We start from the raw sequence: 17,762 nt of genomic DNA on the forward strand, positions 1-17,762 counted from the left end.
TGGTACAAAAATATTTATGTATATATTCACATGAAAGAAATCAAAATAAATAAATAAAAGCAATTTACTATCTATTTTTGATAGATAGATAGATAGATAGATAGATAGATAGATAGATAGATAGATAGATAGATAGATAGATAGATAGATAGATAGATAGATAGATAGATAGATAGATAGATAGATGGATAGATGGATGGATGGATGGACGGACGGACGGACGGACGGACGGACGGACGGATGGATGGATTTAATACACATTATACACATTTATATATTTTATTATTTATGTGTACATTATTATGATCTTTTGGATTTTTTTAATCAAGCATTTTTATTTATTATTTATCCTCTAAAATGCATTAGCCAGTTAGCGAGTCTCTTGTGTGACTGCGAACATCCATGAACAATCCTCACTGTTTCTGCTGTGCAGTGGCCTTTATTTAAAGCATTGATTTCGAATATTGTCCTGCTACAGTACGCAAACACATAAGTCCAAATATTGTCCTTACTTTCTGACCTTCAAGGATTCCTCAAACAGTTTATTTGATCTTTTTCATTCTGGAGCACTTGTGATTTTTGTCCCTCTTGAGATTCCACCTTTTCTAAGATGACCTTTCCGCAGTAACATGCTGTATGCAGAAGGTCATGCTGTAATAATCTTATTAATTAGGAGAAATACAAAGGCCTTTAATAGCCTTGAGATCCTGCCAGAGCAGAACATCCCAGTGAAGAATTATTAACCTACCATCATACAGTTGATATTTACATGTATTAAATAAAACGTGAGTGGGGTTTGCTTGTGTTTAAGTCAATGCAACTGCTATAGCTCGTTTTATTGTAGCTTTTTCAATTAATTTTTGATTTTATTTTCATTTCATACAGTTTGCTTGTGAATGTATAGTTAAAGTCAGAATTATTAGCCCCCATGTTTATTTTTTCCCCAATTTCTGTTTAATGGAGAGAAGATTTCAACTCATTTCTAAACATAAAAGTTTTAATAACTCATTTCTAATAACTGATTTATTTTATCTTTGCCATGATGACAGTAAATAATATCTTACTAGATATTTTTCAAGACACTTCTATACAGCTTAAAGTGACATTTAAAGGTTTAACTAGGTTAATTAGGTTAAATTTAAGGTAATTAGGCAAGTTATTGTATAACGATGGTTTGTTCTGTAGACTATCGAAAAAAATTAGCTGAAAGGAGCTCAAATTAGCTTAAATTTTGACCTCAAAATGTTTTAGGAAAAATAAAAACTGCTTTTATAAGACGAAAAGAAAAAAATATTATCAGACATGCTGTGAAAATTTCCTTGCTCTGTTAAACATCATTTGGGAAATATTTTAAAAAGAAAAAAAATTCAAGGGGGTTTAAATATTCTAACTTCAACTTTATTGGCAAAGCCGTATAATATTAGTCTTAACATACAGTGAATCTCATTGAAGCAACAGCATAATATATTAAGATTTATTTTCATAACCTAAATATTGTTTCAGTATATTTTGTCTATTTTTCAGACAAAGCTTTCTAGACTGTAAAACCTAACAGTGAAAATCACTAAATTAAATAAGTTATTTTAACTTAAAATTATTTTAAAAGTTACGTTGACTTATTGTAACTAATAAACAGATTATATGAAGCAGAACTCAAGCCAAACAGTTAATTATGTATGAATTAATTCTGTTCTTTGTGTTAACTTAACTTTAATGCTAGAAGCATTACTAAACCATTTGAATAGCTATATAGTTGTTTGGACTTAATTCGTTCTATTAACTGAACTTAAAATATTTAAATTATTAATACTCTAAATGTTTGACGATATCAACACAAATAATATATGTGTAATGTTTATAAACAATATTTACTTACTCCAAGGGCCATTTATATCGAAGTTGATATTTAGCTGCACCCTGTTAGTGTTTCGTAACATCTAACTTTTTACGATGTGGGTCGTTAGCCTAACGCTCAACCCCCAACCTGGAGGAGCAGGACATACTGTACACACATACGCTACGGACAATTTAGCTTACCCAATTCACCTATAGCACATGTCTTTGGACTTATGGGGAAACTGGAGCACCTGGAGGGAATCCACGCAAACATGGGGAGAACATGCAAACTCCACACAGAAATGCTAACTGACCCAGCCAGGGCTAGAACCAACGACCTTCTTGCTGTGAGGTGACACTACCCGCTGCTCCACCGTGCCACCTATAAATGATATTTTCGACTCAATATATATAAGTTTACAGTACTCAAACTGTAAACTGTGGCCCCACCTTGGCCCATCCTTATAAAATTCCTAGATCCGCCACTGTTCACCACACAAACACTAGTCGTTTCTGTTGACGTGGTGTGTTGAGGTAATGTTAGTATGCTTGTCCTGATGTTTCTTTGTTTTTTCTTGTTTGTATTTTCGACCACAGCCTTGTTATGCCTGTTTTTTGACTATGTTCCTGGATTGCTCCTTTTGTACTAGCCTCACCTGTATGCTTGCACGAATAATGCCGCAGTCACATCAGAGTTTGTGCGTGTTGTACGGTGATGCGAAAAGGGGCGGGATTAAACAATATGATTAGACATTAAAAAAGTGAGCGATTGATCCATGTTTTACATTTCTGTACAGAAAGGTCATGTTTTGATCCTTGATTGGTCTAACGCAATCATGTGATGCAATTTCACAGGTCAGAGTTCACCAAGCTTGAACTTTTCAACGCAGTGAACTGCGAAAACTTGTTGCACAAGCTTGCGTTTCCGGTCTGACGCATTTGCGTGCATATGAATAGTAGTCTATGGGGAGAAAAGTGCAGTGTGACCATAGCTTAATCTTATTAAACTGCGATTGGATCCGGTTAATGTTTTTAGACATTTTAGCTAATAATAAAGTAAAAACCCACACAAAAAAAACAGTGTTTTCTGTCATGGGTCTCCTTAAGGCATCATATCGTGAGTGAAAAATCTTTGATAAAACTGAAAAACTTCATAGCCTACGAACATATTTGAGAAGCATCAATGCTTAAGATTCGTTTTCATGCAAAAAACAACAACAATGCTCTTTATTTTGCACTTGCATGTTGGGTTCACAAAAGAGTGAGATAATGTTCTCATATTAATGACTAAACTCTGAAAACTTGATATATTATGCAGGGTTCCTGCTAAACTACATTAACATTTTTCCTATTTGAGATGTTTTGATGAAAAACAAAACAAAACTCTCTGTTAAGACAGCATTCTCGCTACGATTCTCCATCAGAGAGCTTGTGATTGCTGGTTCTGTTGCTAGATTAGCTTCAGGCCCACTGCAGATATCACCTCTGCTCTGTGGAAACATCAGAAGAGCTCAGATCAGTGAGCATTACAACAGGCCTCAGATCAGTTTAACCCTGTTATGAAGATGTGTCTGTGGTGAAATGAATGCTCTGTCCCACTGTGGAGTCGCAATATTGGGATAATGCCATGCTGTTTGTCTGATCTTTTAGTGTGTGTGTGTGCATGTGTGCGTGTGTGTGCGTGTGGCCACAGCTGCTGGGGTCAGCGGAAGGGCTTGGTAAAATGGGGTGTGATCAGACTTCCACTTCATTACACTTTACACAGACAGTGCATCACAGTAAATATCTGGTGCAGATTCTCAAGGGCATAAGTGAAAAAATATTAAATCTATATCGCCAGTTCATGTTTTAGGGATGATCAGATTGATGTCTCTCTCTACATATATTTTATTTGAATGTTGTGATGTGTATTTTAATGATGTCTTCTTATTTTAGGATAGATAAATAGATTTTGGATTTAGAAAATAAAACATTTATTTTGTGTAATTTTAAAATGTATGACAAACATTTGCCAAATGTGTATTTATCAAGTATTTTCCATCGCCACAAGTGTATAAAATAAAGCACCTATACACTGAAATAAAATGTGTCTTTAGAAGTACATTTTTAAATTGGGTTAAGTGAAAAAAAAAGGTCAATTTGTCTCAAAGCAAAAACAAAAAACAAAAAAAAAACACGAACCCCCTAGGTAAACTTAAAAATATTAGTTGTTCTCAAAGTAATATTATTTGTCATGTGACCACACTTTACTGTTTATGTGCTTTCATTCATTCATTCACTTTCTTTTCGGCTTAGTCCCTGTATTAATCTGGGGTCGCCACAGCGGAATGAACCGCCAACTTATCCAGCACATGTTTTACGCAGCGGATGCCCTTTCAGCTGCAACCCATCACTGGGAACCATCCATGCACACTCATACACTACGGACAATTTAACTTACCCTAATCACCTATAGCGCATGTCTGGACTTGTGGGGGAAACCGGAGCACCCGGAGAAAACCCACGCGAACACAAGGAGAACATGCAAACTCCACACAGAAATGCCAACTGGCCCAGCCAAGGCTCGAACCAGCGACCTTCTTGCTGTGAGGTGAATGTGCTACCCACCGCGGCACCACGTCGCCCATATGTGCTTTCAGATTTTCTGTATTTCTAATGTGAGCTTTGTTGTCATCTTGCGTGACATTTATTGTCATACTGAAAGCACCAGCAGATATTTTACCTCATTATTGACTAACATTATATGTATTTATTAAAGTTTAGTCCAAAGTGTAACTTTACTTGGATCTCGACCAAAGCTATTCAATTAATTCACATAACTACAAACCATAAATATAGATAATTCAATCAAATTACAATTAAACAACAATTAAATCATTTTAAGTGGTCTCTTAACTTAAAAATATATTTAAATATACACTAACTGGTCACTTTATTAGGTACACATGTCCAACTGCTCATTAGCGCAAATTTCTAATCAGCCAATCACATGGCAGCAACTCAATGCATTTAGGCATGTAGACATGGTCAAGACGATCTGCTGCAGTTCAAACCAAGCATCAGAATTTGGAAGAAAGGTCATTTAAGTGACCTTGAAAGTGGCATGGTTGTTGGTGCCAGACAGGCTGGTCTGAGTATTTCATAAACGGCTGATCTACTGGGATTTTATGCACAACCATCTCTAGGGTTTACAGAGAATGGTCTGAAAAAGAGAAAATATCCAGTGAGTGGCAGTTCTGTGGGCGCAAATGCTTTGTTGATGTCAGAGGAGAATGGCCAGACTGGTTCCAGCTGATAGAAAGGCAACAGTAACTCAAATAACCACTCGTTACAACTGAGGTATACAGAAGAGCATCTCTGAACGCTCGGAAGTCGAACCTTGGGGCGGATGGGCTACAGCTCGCACTGGCTCACCAAAATTGGACAATGGAAAAACGTTGACTGTTCTGATGAGTCATTCGGATGGTAGGGTCAGAATTTGGCGTCAACATGAAAGCATGCATCCATCAAGGATCCATCCTGCCATGTATCAATGGCTCAGGCTGGTGGTGGTGGTGTAATGATATATCTTGTATTCAACCTGCAGCCGTTCATTTTCTGCTACATCACATTTATTCATACCACCAGTGCTAGACTGCATTTACAGCTACAACTCTGATAGAAATATACTTGCAGACATATGGACACAAGCGTCATCATCAACACACACACATTTTGATATGATGGACATATTTTTCATGGGTGGTCTGTTGTACCACACACACACACACTCACACAAACATGCTGTCTGCCAAGAACATGATTGGCACATATGGCACAGAGTCTTTCTCTCTTATACACATACAAACAACCCAATGTCTCATCATCAAACACAAACAGTGTGACAAGTCATGCTGTTGCACTCATTAGCTGCACATATGAAGCATTTTGCACTCAGCCAGACCGGTAAAATGTTCATGTGGTAAAAACATATCAGCAGTAAATATCAGCTGTGGAAGAGATCCACATCTTTTCAGAACAGGTTAAAAAAAAAGTGTTTTTGCCCAAAGGCTGATCCAAAGGCGCTTGAGTACTCAGCCAGACAGCAAAGATGAGCTGTTATATTTACTGTATTATGAACATGACCATCTCTGCAGCTGTCAATCACACACACACACACACACACACACACACACACACACACACACACACACACACTCATTTTCTGAATTGTGCGCTTTATTTTTCTGTGGTTTATATTCAACTTCACAGCTGGGCAGATGAACATTAGTGGAGTAATTTCATCATTCACTATGAGAGGAATTTGAATTGGACTGTAAATATAAACATAAACAAATGTGAATATTAATATATTCATTCCAAAGGGTTTGTTTGGGTGGGGTTCTTCTAGGGGGTTGCCAATGTGTTATTATGGTATGTGGGTTCTTTAAGTGGTTGCTAGGCTGTTGTTATGTCGTGGTTTTGGTCTTTGGGTGGTTGCTATGATGTTGCTAGGTTGTTTACAAAATATTTCCAAGATTGTATGAGTATTAGCAAAGACTTTAGTTGCTAAGGTGTTCTGGGCAGTTGCTGAAATGCTCTGTTGTTCTGGGTGGTTCTTTGGCCATTGCTATGTGGCTGTTTGCATCTTCTGGATGATTGCTAGTGTGTTGCTAGACTGCTATGTGTAGATGATTACTAAACCAACTCTAAAGAGGCTCTCAAACTCAATTCCTGGAGCTCTGCATAGTTTAGCTCCAACCACCTCCAACTCACACTTGCTTAATAGTCTAGCAGTCTTAAACGCCTTCATAATTGGAATCAGCTGCAGGGTACAGGGGGTTTGGGGGATTAACCCCCATAATTAAGGTTTGATCCCCCATAAAGGACGTCAAAACAAGATGTATGGGGGTCCCTTTGAATCTGAGAAAAAGTTCACTCTGATCTGTATTTTAAATAATAATGTAAATAATTAAAATAACAGGTATCCATTTGAATTCAGAAACTTGACAAACCTTTCTCAGCAATATGCACATCATCATTCCTGTCCACAGCACAAACACTACAGAGTGAGCTACATCCCTGATTTTATTTTAATGTGTTGTGTTTGTACAAACTTTAGTTAACACACAAGCTCATAATCGGCACTTTAGACATCAGAATCATAATTATTCAAGTCTTGAACTTCTTGAAAAGGTCGTGACCCCAGTATTTGAAGGCAGTGATGAGCTGGGACAGACGGATGATGAAAGAGGCAAAGACAGTTCCCTCATTCAGTTCCCATTCTCCTCTCTAAACATCACTCTAATTCTCCTTCACCCGACAGCCAATCACACCCACAGCATTCCCCTCCACACTCATTCATCTTTCCTCATGTCTCATTCTCTCTGTCTTTATTCCTCCCCTTAGGTCTTTTTTCCTTCCCTCCCATCTCTCTCTCTTACTATTTATTCATTCAATTTCAGTCTCATTTTCCTTCTATTTTTCTCTGCCAGGTTCTCTCACCTATTGGTTTCTTGATTCCTTAAATCTCATTATTCTTCCTCGCCCTCAAAGTTTTTCGGGCAGTGAACTCCTTTAACAGAGATTAGGAACCACTTTACACTTCAAAAACTAAGGGAAATTATACATTTTGGTGTAAAAATGACTCTTAATTTTTAATTAATTTAAAATCTGAGATTAGTGTAACATTTAATACTTTTATCTTTAAACATTTTGTTGTTTGTTTTGATCTTATATTTTTGTATCTTGTTATTTTATTGAATAATAGTCACACACACAAAGATATCCACACTCTTATGATCACCAGCAGTGTTGCTCTTGCAGACTGCTGGAGAACACTTCCATTCAACTGCACTGCAAATCCCATCATGCACTTTACTCACACACCTGGCCCAGATTTCCCTTGCTTGAAAACACACACAGCTGAAGCTATTCTGCTTTTATTCTAGCCGAAATAAAAAAGTATTATCAGACATACTGTGAAAATTTCCTTGCTCTGTTTAATATTTAAAAAAAGAAAGAAAAAAAATCAAAGGGGGATTAATAATTCGAATTTCAACTGTACGTAGGGTATGGGTGCTTTCCAACACTGGGTTGTGGCTGGAAGGGCATCCATTACGTAAAACATAAGCTGGAATAGTTGGCAGTTCATTCCGCTGTGGTGACCTCTGAAATAGAGACTAATCTGAAGCAAAATGAATGAATGAAATATGTACAGTACATACAGTGTTATATTTAATATAATTTAGATATCTTTTATTAACTATTATGTAATTTTTATATAACATCCAGGTACATGAAAAAGTTTGGTATAAAAATACCACTGTTTGTTTGTAAATGATAAAATAGCATACATTTTGTAATATATTTTAATATTTTTTGATGTTATAAATGTTCTTTACTGTATATTTAATATTACTTTATATTCGTTTATAATTATAGTATTTTTAAATTGAATTATTATTTATTAAATTATATATTTTCACGTTTCTGTTTTTGTTTGTTTTTTTCATTAAAAATTTACTAGACTGCAACTAATGAACCAAAATGTGATTTTATCACAGCTTAGGTCAAAATAAATAGTCAATGCATTGTTATGGTTATAAAATTAAGCAATTAATTAGACGATGCTAATTTAATCAGCCAATCATTGTAACCTTCACAGATCAGAATCCCTGTCTTCCTCCATCACTCAAATCTATCCATCCATCCATCGTCCTGTGGTGACATGGGTTTACCTGTCACGATTCTTCACTGTGTGTGTGTTTGTGTGTGTGTGTGTGCAGATGGATTGTTCTTAGACACTTGTGACCCTTAGCGTGATCAAGCTGCTTTAATGAGCACTTAATTAAACTCTCTTTGAAGAGGCGGACTGAGAAAACAGAAGATAAAAGAAGCAGCAGCATTGGCACAGTGCATACTCTAGCATTCCCAAGGAAAACTCACACCTGTGATGAAGAGCGAGCGTGAGATAGAGAGATAAATGGGTCCCTAATTCTCAGACAGAAGGACGGTGTGTTCTTGATCAGCAGGTCTTGGCTGAAGTTTCTTAATTATGCCTTAATTAGCACAGTTGCTTCGTTAAGCCACTTCCTCTTCCAAGGCTGAGAGGGGAGCAGCAGTAGGACCTCTCATATCCGCAAATTTAATTACTCCCTCAATCCGCTTCAGTTCCCTCACAGGGTGGAAAGGTGATGGCCTTTAACGCCTCTGTTGAGGCTTCTGTGGTGTTGTGTGCTGATTTGTATCTGACAATGAATAAGATTTTTGTTTTCTAAATCTATGTAAAGACACATTTAATTGGGTAAGTTGGGGGCCATTTGAATCAGCCATTATATGTCTTTGAAAACAGGTGATAGGTGAAGGCAAACGGGTCATAAAGGAGCACGAGAGAGGACTTGGGGATACAATGCAGAAGCATCTGTGTAAATACAGCCAGAAAAGCATGAAATGTATACAACATATGTTGAAACTGTCATGTATGTTTGAAAAGACACATATTGTATGGAATAGAAGGGTCCAGTTTAGATATTTGAGAACATGAACACTAATCATGACTGCCAAATTTCAACTATATGTGATAAAACAGTGATGAACACATTAGATCTGTACATTATAAGAGTCAACAAGAAGAGGGGGCTTTAAATTGGGGTCGTAATGGAGTAGGAGCTGGGAGAGGCCTGTTGAACCAGGAACCAGCTGTGAAAACACAAAGGTGCACTCAAAAAAAAAAAAAAAAAAAAAAAATATATATATATATATATATATATATATTTTTTTTTTTTGCTTGTTCAAAGTACTTATTTAAAATGAGCTGAAACAACACAATTCTTGAGATTACATTGGGACAACTTAATTTTTTATGTTCAATGCACGTAAATTTGTGAAAAGTGTTAAGTTAACTTAATTTGTGTTGGGAATTCTGCATTGTTTTACACTGTGGGAGGAAGCAAATATAAAGGGTATATTTGTCCTGGGGAGAGACTGAGATGGGTGTGCTTCAGACTGTCTCTGCTTTTTTGGAAAATATTCCAATAAAGTATATTCTCCTGATATTCATAACCTCCAGACTAAGTTTGATTCATTAAGAGAAAAGCCAGAAATAATGACAACAACAGTGCTGGACCAAGTACACAACTAAAGTCACTTCAAAAACGGTTTAAAAGCATTTAATGAATATACTTTATATTCAGTTTTATTTTTATTTTGTAAAAATATACAGTTCAATTCAGAATTATTAGCCTTCCTGAATTTTTATCCCTGTGTATATTTGTTTCCCTAATTTCTGTTTAACAAAAATTCAAGGCTCAGTTTCACAAACGGGGCTTAGATTAAGCCAGGACTAGGCCTTAGTTAAATTAGACTATTTAAGCCAAATTTATTTTAAAAATAGCCTTAGAAAAATATATTACTGGTGTGCACCTGGAAAAAAAATGACACTGATGTATTTTAAGACATCTCACTGCAGGTTATTTTAAGTTGAGACAGCTCAAACATGCAATTTAATCTTGACTAGCCTTAAACCTTGTTTGTGAAACTGGGGGCAAGAGTTCTCACTTAGCTCATGATTAATCACATAGCTTGTTTGGCGTGCCGTCCTGGGAGAGAGCCCTGAGCTCTAGGGATTCTCGGGCCCAGGGCTCCTCCCTTTCACAGGGCGAGGGGAAATTGAGCTCATGTCGATCTCAAACTCCCAGCTGCTGAGGCCAAGGTGAACTTACATTAGAAAAGGATTAAAGAATAAGATTTAGGCTTATTTTATCTATAATATAGAGCATATTTGGAAGGTGGGAGGAAACTGGGGAGACTGAGAGAAACCCACGTGGACACGGCGAGAACATGCAAACTCCGCACAGAAATACCAGATGGTCCAGCAAGGACCCGACACCATTGGTATTTTGGTTAGGCAAGTCCAAACAGTGGTTTGTTCTGTAGACAATTGAAAAAAGAAATTCTTAAGAGGGCTAATAATATTGAATAAAATGGTTTTAAAAAATAAAAACTGCTTTTATTCTAACTGAAATAAAATAAATAAGACTTTCTCCAGAAGAAAAAATATTATCGAAAATACTGTGAAAAATTCCTTGCTCTGTTAAACATCACTTGGGAAATATTTGAAAAAGAAAGAAATTCACAGGAGGGCTAATCATTTTGACTTCAACTGTATATTTTATTTCCAAATCCTGTCATACCAATGCTATCTCACGGGAATTCTTAACTTTTTGATTTAGTGGCTAATTCAAATGAATTCGTACAATCTCATTTATATTATTTAGTACGATTTGCTTATCCTCAAATGATGGTAGTGTTTAGGGGTGGGGTTTTGTGCCATGCCGCCTTTTAAAATTCGTAAATTTTGTATAATTGAACTTGTACGAATTCATCAAAATATAAAATAGTTACATTACCTCATGAAATCAAGCTGGTTATACACCAATAACCAAACTGTTTAATAAAGGGCTTAGTTCACCCAAAAAACTACATTTACTCCCCATTTATGTACTAACCCTCATTGGCTTTCTTTATTCTGTTGCACACTAGAAGATATTTATGAAGAATGTAGGAAACTGGTAACATTGATATGCAAATGTATATACTATGGAAGTCAATAGCTACTGGTTTCCAAGATTCTTTAAAATTTCTCATTTTGGTTTAACAGAATAAAAATAAACCCAAACAGGTTTGGATCAAGTGAAGAGTGGGTAAATAAAAATATATATATATTTTGTGAGAGAACTATTTCTATAATAATAATTTCAAAAACTGAAATTAAAAACTGAAAACAACAATATATTCAAGATAGATAAAATAATTAACACTGATAAATATAAACATGCTGTACAATATTTAAAAAAGGGCAGCTGTCTTGTATATCTGTTATGTACTACAGCAGCTACAGATGCTTTGGCATTTATTCATTCATTCATTTTCCTTCGGCTTAGTTCATGGGTCTCAAACTCAATTCCTGGAGAGCCACAGCTCTTCACATTTAATCACACTCTTAATCAAACACAGCTGATCCAAATAATCAAATTGTTCAAAAGAGTCTCTGACACCTTGATTAGTTGGATCATCTGTGTTTGATTAGGGATGGGGCAAACCTGTGAAGAGCTGTGGCTCTCCAGGAATTGAGTTTGAGACCCATGGCTCAGTCCCTTTATTCGTCAGGTGTCGCCACAGTGAAATCGCCAACTTATCCAGCATGTTCTACACTGCGGATGCCTTTCCAGCTGGTACCCAGTACTGAGAAACACCCATATACTCTCACATTCACACTGATACACTACAGAAAATTTATTCCACTCATCTATAATGCATGTCTTTGGTTGTGGGTTGAAACCGGAGCACCTGGAGGAAACCCACATGAGCACGGGGAGAACATGCAAACTCCACACAGAAATGCCAACTGGCCCAGCCGGGACTCGAACCAGCGACCTTCTTGCTGTGAGGCGACAGTGCTAATCACTGAGCCACCGTGCCACCCCATTGGCATTCATTTGATATTTTATTATAACACTATGTTCAGTTTTAATGGTAGTGCAGAGTGGGCTTCAACAACTCAAACCTACAAAAATATTTAATTCACAAACAACTGTCAGTCATGACCTAACACTTATATTAAACCCTAAAATTTGTAACTTACATTTATGTGCTATCAGTCATGAGCTCTCAAGATCTGAGGATCTCCTTTTTCCGTTTATTGTGATTCAGGCTTGAGCACACAGTGAATCAATTATTGTAGATTCACTCTAAATCAGGGGTTCTCAAACTCGGTCCTGGAGGGCCGGTGTCCTGCAGATTTTAGCTCTAACTTGCCTTAACACAACTGCACAGATGTTTCTAGAAAGCCTAGTAAGAGCTTGATTAGCTAGCCCAGGTGTGTCTGATTGGTGTTGGAACTAAACTTTGAAGCACACCAGCCCTTGAGGACCGAGTTTGGGCACCCCTGCTCTAAATGAATCTTTTGAATCAATGAGATGTTAACTCATGAAAAGATGCACAGATATGTCTAGTTACAAACTATTTGTTCAGTTCGATAATAAACCAACTTAACAGGTTTACTCACAAGATTCAGCTCCTTGACTACAGTGAACACTATTATACTGTTATGATTATAGTAACTACATACAGTAAATGAAATATATGAAAATGAAGCTGATAAAGTATAGACACTTGTAAAATGTACTTAAGTAGTACAGTAAGGTAAAAAAAATAAATCATCATTGGTTCTACCATCAACCATCATTGTTGAAAACCATTTAATGGATCAACATCAAGCAAAAATCTTTTTCTATATTACTAACTAGCTGGTCAAGAGTATAGTTCCACCCCAAAGTGACATCAAGTTAACATTGTAATTCAAGTTCACTCAAACAAACAGCAACGTTTTAAAAGAATCACAAAATTACTGTCTAATAACAGATCTCACAGCATATTAAGCTTGAATAAAAGTGTTTTAACCTGCCTGTTTAAAATTGTCACACACTGAAAATCCAAGATCTGAAGTCTCACCTCCAAGCATTGGCGACAAAAACAGAAAAGCAAGCAAACCGCCAATGCTCCTTGTCACCTTAACACTGAATGTGTGATGTTCACGATATTTTCTTTGCCGTTCATTACACCTGCGAGTGTCTGTGTTTGCGCTCAGCAGAGGCTCTGACTCACCGTTGTTGGTGCGCATTGACCTGCCGGAGATGCCATTGGAGCCGATGGGGTGGTGTCCTCCGCCTCTGTCCACACCTCCGGCCTCGCCTGGCTGCTTCAACAGCTCCGTCAGGGCCCTAAAATAAGAGACGAGTTTGTACACCATCAGTTTCACAGCAGGGCTCTTGGCAAATAAGAGTAAGCGATACAAACCAGACATGAGCCCAAGCTAGTGCTTTGAATGCGGTCCAAGTCACGTCGCACTAATTCAAGTCATGTCCTCAAGTCTTTGAAACATGGTGAGATGTGTCTTGAGGTGAAAAATTACTCGAGATTTCTGTGGACTGTGCGATTTTTATTATTTTTGCATTATTATTAATGCTAAACTGTGCTCCTAAAAATTAATTACACACTCTAAGTTGTTTTTGTGTCAGTTTTCTGTAAATAAATGTTGAAATTATCCAGTTAAATGTGATTAAAATCTGTGAAGACTGCAAATTGAAACTTGAGTCAAATACTTGTGGTTAATTAAAATGAGCAGAGCTTAATTAGAAAGTAATTACAGCTCATCATGTTAAATTAAGTAAACAGAACTTGTATCAACATTACAAGACTTAAATCAATATGTACTGTACTCTGGATGTATCAATTTGTTCATTTGGGAATGAAGAAGTAACATGGGGTACTTTTACATGACAGCAATGCACTAAAACAATGCATTTTGGAAGTTTTTCTTATAGATGACAAAATTAAGTAATCATTTTTTCAAATGAATCCTCAAAAACATAACTAAAAAGATGGTATTTACTGTACATGCCAGGCCAGTACATATAAATAAATGCTAAACAAATACAGTACATTCTTGTAGTCCAGCACTCTTGTTTAGGTTGACAATTACTCAAAGTGTGTTTTAACAAGTGTTTAATAATTTATGTAACGTCCATACACATCACACATAGAAGTGTTTTCAGTGTTTTTAGAAGGATACATCTAAAATATTACAATACATCCATTCAAAAACAAGAAAAGAAAAGAAAAATGTTGCCAACGTGTTGTAAGATTTAACATTTTCTCTGAGCCTGGCCTTTTCGAGAAGCCTATAGTTTCTAAAAAACATTGGTATGATGTTGTCTAGTGACATTTAGTAAACAATTGGCAGACATTACATTACTGAACAAAATGCAAAGTCATGAAGAGGCATATGACGATTGTTTAAGCTTTAGAAGTGTTTTTTCACCCTTATCTACTCAATCTACGGAATGTTTTAAATCTAAGACTAAAGACCAATCCCAATTCTATTTTTGTACCCCTACCCCTTCTCCTTCTCCTTGGGCATCAAAATGTACCCCTAAGAATTGGGACAGTAATACAGCACCTGCACACGTCATCATGTCATTGCGATCAAACGCGGTTATGAAAACGCGGTTATGAAAATATATGAAAACATATGCTTGTTTGTTGTAAAAATTCGTAAAAACGACAAAAAAAATGCTAATTTGTGCATCTCCTTACTTCCAGGTGCAGCTATACTGCGGTTGTGGCTGGTGTATTCTGGGAAATTTTCTTACCCCTTGGTTTTGAGTGTGGTCCTGAAAAATCTCCATTCGAAGGGGTATCTACCCCTTCCCCTTAGCCCTACGCCCTCAAGCTAAAGAAAACGTGCAAAACGAAGGGTAGGGGGAAGGGCTAAGGGGTAGAATTGTGATTGGGCTTCAGTCTTGTTTAGTTTAGTTTAGTTCAGAAGACCTTAATGACCTACCAGGATTATGTACATGTAGGAGATCTGATAAGTAAGGTGGAGCCAGATCATTTAAGGATTTAAAAACAAAAATTAATTATTTAAAATCAATCCGTGACCTAACAGGCAGCCAGCTCAGAGAGGAAAGAACTGGGGATATGTGCTCAAGCTTGCAAGTTTCTGTCAGAAGTCTCACTGCTGCATTTTGGACTAATTGCAATCTATTCAGAGCATTTTGACTAATACCCACATACAAAGAGTTGCAATAGTCAAGTCGTCCCAAAATAAAAGCATGGATCACCTTCACAAGTTAAGAGAGAATTGACTTCAGTCTTGCCACAAGTTGTAAATGGAAAAAACTGGATTTAACAACTGAATTTACTTGTTTGTTAAATTTCAGATCACTATCGAATTGAAACCCTAGGTTTCTAACAACAGGTTTTCGATAATTTGATAACTCAACAAAACCTAATAATTTCAGAGGGGCAGGATCCCCAAACCAGACCAGCTCAGTTTTTTTCCTCATTGAAATTTTAAAAATTTGACGACAACCAGACGACAACCTTGATTAGACATCTCGTAAGGGAGTCAAGGACATTTTTATCATTATTTTTAAGAGGGACATATATCTGAGTGTTGTCAGCATGAAAATGAAAAGCCACCCCTTATGAAAAATTGATTCTAAAGGTAAAATATATAAAGAAAATAAAATAGGTCCAAGGATAGACCCTTGCAGAACTCCACATGTCAGGGGTCTGGAGCATAAAAAGTTCTGATCAACATTAACACAAAAGCTTCTGTTTGACGAATAAGATCTAAACCATTTAAGAGCAGAACCCTAAATGCCCACCAATTTCTCAAGACGGGAATTAAGGATCTCATGGTCTATAGTGTCAAAAGCTCAAGTAAGGTCAAGAAGCATAAGGATAACAGAGTGCCCCAAGTCCCTAAATAACAAAATGTCATTCATCACGCATAGCAGTGCAGACTGAGTACTATGATATGCTTTACAACCTGATTGAAAAACTTTATGAACAACGTTAAGCTCTATAAAGCTCTGTAGTTGTGTTAAAACAGTTTTCTTTAAAATCTTATATAAAAATGGTAGTTTTAAAAATAGATCTAAAATTGGATAGCACAAATTTATCCAAATGTGGCTTTTTCAGAAGAGGCTGCACTTGTGTAAGCTTCGGGATACATCCAAATGGTTTATATTTTATTTTATGCATGCACTGACTGAATCTGCTTTATTGCACACTTTTGTGCCTTTTCATTTATTCCCATGCAGTCTCACTATTGTACATTTTAATTCAGCTCATTCTTTCATTCCCACTCCTCTTCTATCATTCCCTCTTATGCTTTCAAAGAATATTTCATTCGGTTGCTGCCCCAGCTGTCCTTGAATCTCTCCTTTTATTCACTATAACTACCGTTCGCACCTCTAGAATCCAACCAAATCCCTCTCTGGGAGTTTCAGTGACTGTAACCTTCACTGATTGTCCAGCATTGAGCCCTTTTTTCAACTCTCAGTGCTGCCATAACATCTCACTAACACTTAAATAAAAATCGTCGCCTTGGAAATAACATTTATAACAAAAATAACATTTTAAGGTTCTATCTGCATTCTAAAAGATTTTGAGATATTGAGCTTCAACGTTTTTGCATTTCATAAGTTACCATGACAGAGACCCTAAATGTACTCTAAATGTAAATTATCAACATTCACTTCAATTTGCAATTTGGGGTAAAACAAAGCAGATAAAACCTTCTAACTCTTAAAAGTCATTTTCCGCTGGGGTTATAAGGTTCTGTCTGGCAGATCATTAATTGAAGCATTACTTTTCAAGAGATACAATCAGTCTGCTTATTAATTTATTTAAAAAAATTAAAATTGGTGTTGTAACAATATGTTGATGTATGCTTTGTATAACGTTGATTTAATGCTTTAGGATGAATAGTTTTTCTTGTTCAAATTAAGCATACAAGGCTGTGCTAAATATTTTGTCTTGTGCAGATGTTAATTTTATGTAATTAATATGGTAATTATTATTAAATATATGCTTTATATGAATTATATTTATTGAATTATATGCCCCATGAGTTAAATTCAAGGGTCATATAAGCTTCAAGGCTAAATATCAAATTTTAAAATATCAAAGACTATGAGCAAATTGAGACAATGAGCAAATTGTTTAACAAAGTTTAATAAACAGTGAAAATGTTTCACTGACTGTATAAACACAAATAAAAATTCACATTTAATATATCATTTTTTTCAGTTCCTGTTTTCTTTTTAAAAAATTTACATTTCATCTCAATGTCCAAAAATGCTTCTAAATCATCACATTTACACTCATCTTTTCAGTTTCAGGTTTATTCTCAATTTTGTGTGGTGCAGCATCATTTATTTGACTCCGATTTAATGTTTCTTTCTGGTCTTTCCCGCTGTCAACTTGTAGAGCCAAGCTACTGTAGAGTTCGACTTTGTATATAAAACTTTTTTTTTTTTAATAAAAAATCTTAAAATGTAAATATAACTAAACACCCCATAATGTAAATAAGT

General features: G+C 36.1%; 1 protein-coding gene across 1 annotated transcript in view; it reads right to left on the reverse strand.

Annotated features, from left to right (window-relative positions):
* LOC130221111 (protein shisa-8) overlaps positions 1–17,762 on the reverse strand; it is a 108,711-nt gene that overhangs the window by 38,894 nt on the left and 52,055 nt on the right. The window contains exon 2 of the mRNA XM_056453441.1: positions 13,483–13,598. Within this exon, the coding sequence (XP_056309416.1) occupies positions 13,483–13,598 (116 nt within the window). The remainder of the gene's footprint in view (positions 1–13,482; positions 13,599–17,762) is intronic.

This window comes from Danio aesculapii, chromosome 3, assembly GCF_903798145.1.
Source record: "Danio aesculapii chromosome 3, fDanAes4.1, whole genome shotgun sequence".
NCBI classification, from domain to species: Eukaryota; Metazoa; Chordata; class Actinopteri; order Cypriniformes; family Danionidae; genus Danio; species Danio aesculapii.